We start from the raw sequence: 9,588 nt of genomic DNA, 5'->3' as shown, positions 1-9,588 counted from the left end.
GAAAAGACAGTAATTTATTGTTGAAAATGGCTTTATTGGTTTTCAAAGTGTTCTCCATGAGTTACTTATACCCTTTTATTTTCAGTGTAGATGACTATGAATGCAACACTACAGTTAAAAATCTACATTTCAGAGTTGCACAACATTTTCGTTAGCAATAAGCCTTAGTTAATGCAATTTTATGAACAACATGTAATAAGATAAAATAAATGTATGTATCTTTTTAGGCCCATGGGTTACACTGGCTTGTGAAACTATTGGTTTTCTCCATTCTTCTCTTGCTGATCCAAAGACTGATGCACCTGACATTCAGATAATGTCGGCTCCATTTGGCCTAACATTTGATGGGGGAAGCCATTTGAAGAAAATCATCGGGATATCAGATGAGGTAAGAAGTAGGTACTGACTTGTTCATGATATCTCTCGTGTCTATTAAGATTAGCTAGTCAAGACTAATTAACTTAATAGTCACCCTTGTGAATATGTGTGCAATATTTAAAAGTTGCTAGCAGGGGGAGATTCAAGAGGGGCTGTGGGGGTCATGGACCACCCTCCAAACCAACTCACTGGCCTTCCTTGGTCGCAATTTTGTTATGTCAATGACCTCAACATCAAAGCAGTTATCAATAGATTTGAAAAGAGTGACAATATATCGAGATGGAATTTAAACAACAATAATACTACAAATTCCAAAGAAACTGCGGGAGATGCCGCAACAGTAACTTTTAACGGAGTCATCCGCTAATGTGCATTTCAATGCAACTATTTCAGAGCGTAAAAATCATTCGCCTTGACTGGGACTCGAACCCAGATCCCTCAATATCCGGTCGAGAGCTTTAGCCACTTAAGCTACCGAGGCGTCCTCTTAAACTCTGAAATTTTGGGGCTTTTAAAGGAACTAGATGTTATGAGGAAATACCGTACATACAATGTCACATGCATTCGTAGTAGTGCGCAAGGCGCCACAGTCCACGAGGTTAAAGCCAACTTTAAACACTTATGGTGTTTTCCCTTTGACAAATTCCAAAGAAACTGTGGGAGATGCCGCAACAGTAACTTTTAACGGAGTCATCCGCTAATGTGCATTTCAATGCAACTATTTCAGAGCGTAAAAATCATTCGCCTTGACTGGGACTCGAACCCAGATCCCTCAATATCCGGTCGAGAGCTTTAGCCACTTAAGCTACCGAGGCGTCCTCTTAAACTCTGAAATTTTGGGGCTTTTAAAGGAACTAGATGTTATGAGGAAATACCGTACATACAATGTCACATGCATTCGTAGTAGTGCGCAAGGCGCCACAGTCCACGAGGTTAAAGCCAACTTTAAACACTTATGGTGTTTTCCCTTTGACAAATTCCAAAGAAACTGCGGGAGATGCCGCAACAGTAACTTTTAACGGAGTCATCCGCTAATGTGCATTTCAATGCAACTATTTCAGAGCGTAAAAATCATTCGCCTTGACTGGGACTCGAACCCAGATCCCTCAATATCCGGTCGAGAGCTTTAGCCACTTAAGCTACCGAGGCGTCCTCGGATTAGCGGATGACTCCGTTAAAAGTTACTGTTGCGGCATCTCCCGCAGTTTCTTTGGAATTTGTCAAAGGGAAAACACCATAAGTGTTTATTATGTATTTCCTCATAACATCTAGTTCCTTTAAAAGCCCCAAAATTTCAGAGTTTAAGAGGACGCCTCGGTAGCTTAAGTGGCTAAAGCTCTCGACCGGATATTGAGGGATCTGGGTTCGAGTCCCAGTCAAGGCGAATGATTTTTACGCTCTGAAATAGTTGCAATAATACTACAGTTTACAAAGATATTAGGGTTGTCTAGTTTTATTTTCCTAGACCATGACAAGACTGTCACCCTTCCAAAATCAAGAGATGAGATCCACCCATGGTTACCAGAGTATTTAGTTTATCTGTTGCAATATTGTAATACCATAAGAGGTTAGTTTACAGTTTGTGCAAATAAACCCACTTTTAGTCAACAGCATGTAACATACAAAAGAAGTTGTTACAAAGTAAAACACTGATTTTTATGCTTAAATGGTACATCTAAATGTAAGAATACTTTTTTCAAAAGAATAGTTGTATTTCATACATTTCAGTTTTGAATGCTGAAATATAATTTTTCTTTAACTAAAAATATAAACTAGTTAATTAAATGAAGAATACGATATATCTTTCCACTGTCCTTTTATTCACGTACAACTAGTTTCAATTCTCTAGCGTCATCATCAGGTACAAATTAATCAAGTCGCAGTCCATTTATATACCATTTATGAGGGAGAGGAGGGGTGGGTGAGAGAGGGGGGAGAAGGAGGAGAAAGAAACTGGGGTTGCGATCGGCATTGATGGGGAGGGGGGAGAGGGGTGTTGAGCGTCAGGAAAGGTGATTGGTTGGTTTACAGTGGGGTGGGGGGTTTGTTGGGTCTCTCTGTGAAGGAAAGGGGTACTTCCAGGATTGGGGAGAGGTATTCAAACAATAAATCGTTAACCAAATGACCCGTTTTTAAATTCTTCCTGATTTCGAGCTCTTCCCACTTGTCCATCCTCATTCCTTTTTCCATCTGGTGTAAGAGTTCCGGGTTGAAATAACTCCCATGGTTTTCTTCCCATAGATGCTTGGTAAAGTGTGATTGCTCGAGGTCACAGTTCTAGTATTCTTCATTTAATAAACATGAATTTCCATGAAGTTGAGCCGGGAACAATGGAATATTAACTAGTTACTTCAACAAATAATAATTTTCTCATCTAAATTTTAAAGTCATTTATTTTAGATGGGTCCCATTTTTTCCTCAAATTCCGTATAGTGTTGTTATGGTGGAGAAAATTACGAATGATTCCACAGAAAATATTTGTTATATCCACTACCTATCTTCCTCATTTGGACAATATCATAAACAGTGAGGTTCTACCTATCTTTCTTGTCAACTCCTATGACATTTAACTTAAAGTGGATGTAATGCATAGAATTGTGATCTCACTGCGGGCCTTTAGGGGTGGCATGTGATGCAATAGCTCTGGGCCCCACCGAGGCCCCGCAGATGTTGATTACAAATATGTTATGAATTACGATCACGTGAGAGATTTTGTGACTTCACAAGGCCCTCAAAGAAAAATCCATGGAATGTATGAATAACTTAGAAGCCATAGAAAGCTTGAAGCATCCTTTATGGTTGCGTGGTTATTATTTGCTGTCTTGTCGAAACCATATGTTCCTGCTGAACTTTACTTTCTCTAGACACTTAAGTGTCGAGTGTAATGGTGCTCATTGCTTTCGCATTTCCAACGTGATCACTGAACTCATTGCGAGCCATCATCCAATATTTGCAAATTTTGACTAAAACAGATTCCATATGACTGGAGTCATGTAGATAAAGATTTCTATGTGACCTCCGCACCACCTTACTGGATTATTAGGGTAGTCAAAAAGGTCTACATTTTTTAGCATCATTGGGGCAAACATTTCAACTTTTTTGGTGTACTGAAAACCAATTTTCAAGGAAACTTTGCAGTGTGCCCTTGTAAATATGCACTTTCATGGAAAGTTCTGGTCCCTCAACAAAAATAACATTAGTTAATTATGATGCATCTAAACCTAAAATGAATCAGAATTAATTCTTAAACGTTTCATTTTACTCCATGAGGAAGACTGTCTCAATTAATTTAACCCTCTTAGTGCGGCGGGCCGTTATATCGGCTTTTGTATCCCTGGCGAAAAGTGCGGTGGGTTGATATATCGGCTCTTGTGTAGGCTATTGTTTAAATCGCTGTAACTTATGGTTTTTTCTTTAATAATTTATGGTTTTTGTGCTATCAATAGGGTGAATTCCATACAATTATATAACACATTTTTTAATTTTTTATTAGCAATTTTAAATGCGTTTCAAAACGTATAATTTTTACTATAATTTTACATTCAGTTTTGTACATGTCGGGAAGCTCAGCCTAATTGTCAGCTCGTTTTTTTTTCTGAGTGGTCTTTCGACTATGAAAAGCCACTGAAAGGCTACTAATCTGATTTCATCTGTAATCTCTTGAATGTGTTATGGTGTTGATATTAGTAGTCATTGTAGTCATGAAAATATTGTTTGTATGTGATGTGGACGGCATATTGTATGTGATGTGGAAGTTTGTTTGTATGTGATGTGGAAGTGTCATTATGTAAAAATATTTTATCTCTTCTGTTTTTATGTGTTCGTATGTAATTTTTGTTGTAGAGTTATCTTTGACCTAACCTGACCGTTGCCACCAGGAAATTTGCCTAATTGCAACGTAATTGTGTAAAATAAAAATAAAATATATAATTGCTTATTCAGACTTTGTTGATACGATGGAAATGAGAGCACTACTCTCATTTCCATCGTACGTTTTTTTCTGCCTTTAGATTGTAAGCACATTGTCGCAGTCCCAAGGAAAGGGGAAAAGTCCCAATTTGACTCGGTGAGATCAGCCTTTTCAACAAAATCGAACTATGCAGAGGCTGACAAAAAAATTTGCAATTCACTGGTTTTTCTTTATTTATTTAAAAATGTTTAAATAAAATATTAGTATTGTGTCTAAAAATCGAAATATTATTGCTAAAAAAATATTCTTCAAATTTATAATACTGTAATAATTACATTTATTTTTAAGATGATGTAAATGTATAACATCATTATTAACTACAATATTTTATTTTAAAATAAAAAAACTGCATATGGATATCTATACAAATCACTTCATAATGTTTTTTTCCTAAGGTGATACATTTTCTGAAATTACCCTTCGCACTTCTCACTAGTACCCCTGGAATCCCCCCGCACTAAGAGGGTTAATACAGTATTTGCAAGGAGAGCTGTCCTTTACCAGAAAATGTGATATTTTACTTTGCTTTATTTCTGTAATGACTTATTTTTAGCCATTGATTAATTTCTGTATGTTGCTTGTTTTCCAGCACTTTCTAAACTCGGTTATGACCAAGGTGGGGAAGAATAATACTGCTATTCAGTTGAAGGCAGTCTTTAAGCATTCTGTATTGAAAATTGCAATTTTGGGCCCACTTTTGATCTCTTGCACATGACTTAGATTGACTGCGCAGCAATGGAATAGAAACGTCTTTTCCCACCAAATCGATCATTTTCTACACACAAATTGAAATGGCACTTTTATTCTATTAAAATACGCACTGTTGAGAACACCATCTCTCATTGGCGCTCTGGAAAATCTCATTGGCTCAGGCATTGAGAGGTACGAGGGTGAGGAGGAGGAAGTGGGGGGAGTTGGGAGGAGGGGATGCGGTTAGGGGCAGGCAGTCAGCAGAGATTCCACCAACCAGAGAAACAATTGTGGGGCCATATGCTTCATTTGCTCTTTGCAGCTGGGGTTATTGTCCCTTCCATGCACTCCCAATGACCAGTTGCACTAACCCAATACTTTCAAGTTGGCCATCCCGGAGGAGAATCCCTTTTCCCGGGAGATATCCACACCCACACACAAAAACCACCCTTTCACCCATTTTTGTGACCTGGGATTTCATTTCCAAAACGGTCCATCCCAATGTGTAAAAGCTTAGGTTTTAGTCTGCACCGCTATATCTTCAATTCTTGGGGCCAGAAAAACGTTCTGAATATCTTCAATGTCAAGGACTGGGGATGAGCATAGGTCCGATTAAATATGGGTTTGCAGAGAGGGATTGGGAGTAACAAGCTGGGCATAGAGGAGAAGAAAACAAAGTGTAGACAAGGTAGGGGGCGGAGAGGAATTTTTCAAGGGTAATTAGAAGATGAATAAAGAGAAAATATATTGGACTGTTCTTACAGATTGTCCTCTTTTTGTCTCTCCTGTGCTGATTTTGCTTGCCAGGATTTTATGAGATTACTTGTACAACCACAGAACCCTTGCCTCCCCCTCTGCCAAGCACAACACACATCCAAGTGCACCTTGTCCTCTAGTTGCCAAGACTTACATTCACATCTGGTTCCATCATATTTTCTCGGGATACATAATTGATGTGGTTTCCCCTTTGCCTTCCTCAACAGTGTTTTTAAATGCAACACCATCACTCAAATGGCCACTCTACTGGGGCCAGATGCCTTTAAGGCTGCCTCATTGAGGACTCTGCAGGGACTATCATTGATCCCACAAGCTCAGCGCCAGGGGTCATCAGAACTCAGAAGCCCTTCCACCACATGAAGCTTGTTGCCTGAGGGGATGGCTCTTGGGTTAATGTCCCAAAATTTTAACATTTCCCCCGATTTCTAAACCCTAGATTTTTGTACAAGCATTGTTTTTGTAAGATACTCCCAAAATTTTCACCATATCCAAGGTCAAGTGAAATATTTTTAGGTTTATTAAGAATTTTTAAGTCTTAAAGTATAATATGTCAAAGGATGAAGTTCATTTAATTTAAGAATCAATTATTTCGTTGAAAAGGCAAAACTATGAAGCATAGCATTAAGGCACACACTTAGATGCCCCAAAAGCTGTACATATTTATGAACCTTTTTTGCCCATATTGAGCTTGGGAATTTCATAGAATATTTAAATAAATCAAGAGAATGTACATAAAAATTTATTTTCCTTCTTACATATTTACACTAACAAAAATACACTTAATATCTTTTTGGGCAACACAGTTTGGAATGATTTAAGTTCCCAACATCAATACAGAAATGAATGGAATAAAAACTGTTCCAAAGACATTTTCACAAAGTTTAAATGTAAATACAACTTCAATAATGAATTTTACCATTTCACAACAAGTAGTGACTGCCTTTGTATTTCACATCAGAACAATTTAAATTATTAGTTTTACAGTATCACACATGGCATTCTGAATTTCGTACACTTGTGATGATTTTCAGTATCTTCAGGAATTTTAACTCCCTGACTGTAAACTGTGAATAAGGTTATAGCCTCATTGTGCTTTAAATTTGTGCTGTCACCAAGAGGATATGAGTGTGACCTCATTGTATTTCTCTTAGTGATTCCACCACCTTCTCAGTAAATCAATTTTGTTTTCTCTCTCTCCTGCCCCATTAGCTCATTTGTGTGCATGAAATCATGATGGCATATACTAAATGTGCATTTTGCATATCTTTCATGTAAAGACGTGGGCCAAGTATTTCCAGTCTCTGGTTGGTCAGCCTGTAGCAAGTGTGATGCCAGTGCTTCTCAAACCAAGGAGCAGAGGGGAAATCCTTCTCAGCAGCACTGATCCGCTTGATCCTCCAAAAATAAATCCTCGGTATTTATCTCATCCTGATGATGTGAAAATTCTTGTTGAAGGTACTCTTAATTTATATTCTTTAAAATACTTTTGTATGATGATTTTTTTACACTCTAGTTGCCCTATGTTTTTTGTTCTCATGTTGACTCCATTTTATTCTTTCAGGAATCAAAATTGTGAAGAACATATTGAAAACAAAGGCTATGACTGAATTTGGTGCCCGATTAAACGAAATGTCTCTCACAGGATGCGACTCTTTTGAGTTTGACAGTGATGAATATTGGGAATGCTACTCTAAGCACTTAACTCTGACATCATATCACCCAGTAGGTACTTGCAAGATGGGCCACAGGAGTGATAAAACGGCTGTTGTCGACTATCAACTCCGGTAAGCTCACAAGGTGATTTTAGACTATGGAAACTTGACATAAGAACATGTGGCAAAAAGTTGCATCAGAATCATTCATTTAAGTTCAAGAATGTTGAACAGGCTGCATCTTCTTCATGTTTTGTACTTTTAAAATAACTAGAATTTTGATAAAAATTAAACAGCATCAATCAACCTCTAGTATGTTGTCACTAGGCAATATTTTATTCCTATCCTTATTGTGAATTGAGGCATAAGAATTGCAGTAGACACTGGGTAAATTAATTTTTTTCACATATCACAAATTTCATGACCACAAAAAATTGTTTGCTGTATGTAAATGAGTTTCATCCATGAAGGTGCATGTCACATAGGGGAAAAGAGAATATCACAATTGAAAATATCACACTATGCTATAACATAATGTGGTATGGTAGCTCATAGTTAATAGAGTTTCTCCTTTATGTTGGGTATTCATGGAAAGAATATTTTTCACATTCCTATTTACCTGAACTAAATGGCAATATTTTTTAAAAATTATTCACAGAGTGCATGGTGTAGAAAATGTTCGGGTCATTGACGCTTCCATTATGCCAACAATCGTGACAGCAAACACTAATGCAGCAACAATGATGATTGGAGAAAAAGGAGCAGATATGATAAAAGCACAATGGAAGCAGAAGGATGAAGTATGCAGAGCCACGAAAACTGACTCTTGTCCATCAGATTAAAAATGCAGAAAACAAAATTTTATACATTCATGATTTTTATTGCCAACTTTTTTTAAGTATTGATGTAAATATCAGGAATAAAAAAATCATAATTTGTAAGAGTGCTTGATATGATGACAGTCGGTTATGGAATCTTCCATGGTTCAACATGAGAATGCAAGCTTACAAATGTGTGGGGTTACCTCCATGAGAGGAGACGGACTAATGAAATCAAATCATTACTCAGGTTTGTTCACTGTCATTTCGGTTCCAGAGTTATTTTGTGGCATCCTAATCAATGCTCCGAGGTTAGATGGAGCATTGAGTTGCACTGACCTATCGTGGCTTTTCTACAATAGGCTGAAGCCAATGGCCAAGCACATCTCCACCTTTCATCCACTTCCTGAAGCCTCATCCACCCCTCTCCTCTATTAAGTTCCTAGCTTACCCTAATCAATGAAAATGACCCCAACTGTTCAATAACATTCCCTGATTATTACTTCCATTGCTATGCAATAAGCTGCAATGAAAATTCTAGTTTTTGAAGCCAATAATGTACCAAAATATAAAAATTCAAAGAACTCTATCATAGTCACAAGACTATTAGGAGATCTTGAAAACGACAGAGGCAAGAGTATACTGGTATTTCCAGATTAGCAGAATGAGACACTGTTCATCCTTGTTATATATGAGTCCATATCTTGATTTGTGTTAACATTGTACCCTACAACCTGAAGTCCATGGCCCGTACCTGGTTTGATAACAATTTCAATCAGGCCTGCTTAGAGTTGAGCAGTAGATTTACCTCCTTATGTTTTGGAGTCAAATCTGTTTTAATAGGTAATAGTGGAAATATCTGATTACAACAAAATATAGCTTGCCAACAATTCCTTCTAAATTTTCTCTTTGCTGCTACTGATAATTAACGGCATTATGCTTGAATTTTAACTGTGTAACTATAAATCTCAGTAAGTTGACAATAGTGATCAACATTAAAAAATTTTCCTGCAACGAGGTGAGCATCTACATACAGATGGAGCAAGCATGAAAAAACTGGCTCAGAAATAACATTATATCCAGTATAAATGGTACCAGATATCCATTATGAGAATAATACTAGTAGATTTGATACTCCTAGCTAGTCAGTAAGTATACAAAGCAATATAATTAATTATTAAAATAATGCCATAAAACTTTTTTTTAGAGTTACTGAAAGTTTACACAAATTACATTTTTATTCATAACATTAAATTATGATCATTGATAAACTACTGGTTGAGGCAGGTTTCTGATGGACATA

At 37.1% G+C, this 9,588-nt stretch overlaps 1 protein-coding gene across 4 annotated transcripts in view; it reads left to right on the top strand.

Annotated features, from left to right (window-relative positions):
- The window catches only part of LOC139690765 (glucose dehydrogenase [FAD, quinone]-like), a 26,005-nt gene extending 17,597 nt beyond the window's left edge, over window positions 1-8,408 (top strand). For all 4 annotated transcript variants that reach the window (XM_071588312.1, XM_071588310.1, XM_071588311.1 and 1 more), the window contains 4 exons: window positions 228-388; window positions 7,093-7,270; window positions 7,377-7,599; window positions 8,126-8,408. In XM_071588312.1, the coding sequence (XP_071444413.1) occupies window positions 228-388; window positions 7,093-7,270; window positions 7,377-7,599; window positions 8,126-8,309 (746 nt within the window). In that variant the 3' untranslated portion in view covers window positions 8,310-8,408. The remainder of the gene's footprint in view (window positions 1-227; window positions 389-7,092; window positions 7,271-7,376; window positions 7,600-8,125) is intronic.
- Window positions 8,409-9,588: the final 1,180 nt, after the last annotated feature.

This window comes from Hetaerina americana, unplaced genomic scaffold (genome assembly GCF_022747635.1).
Source record: "Hetaerina americana unplaced genomic scaffold, ioHetAmer1.1.p SCAF_3, whole genome shotgun sequence".
NCBI classification, from domain to species: domain Eukaryota; kingdom Metazoa; phylum Arthropoda; class Insecta; order Odonata; family Calopterygidae; genus Hetaerina; species Hetaerina americana.
This window is presented reverse-complemented; position numbering and strand designations above follow the sequence as displayed.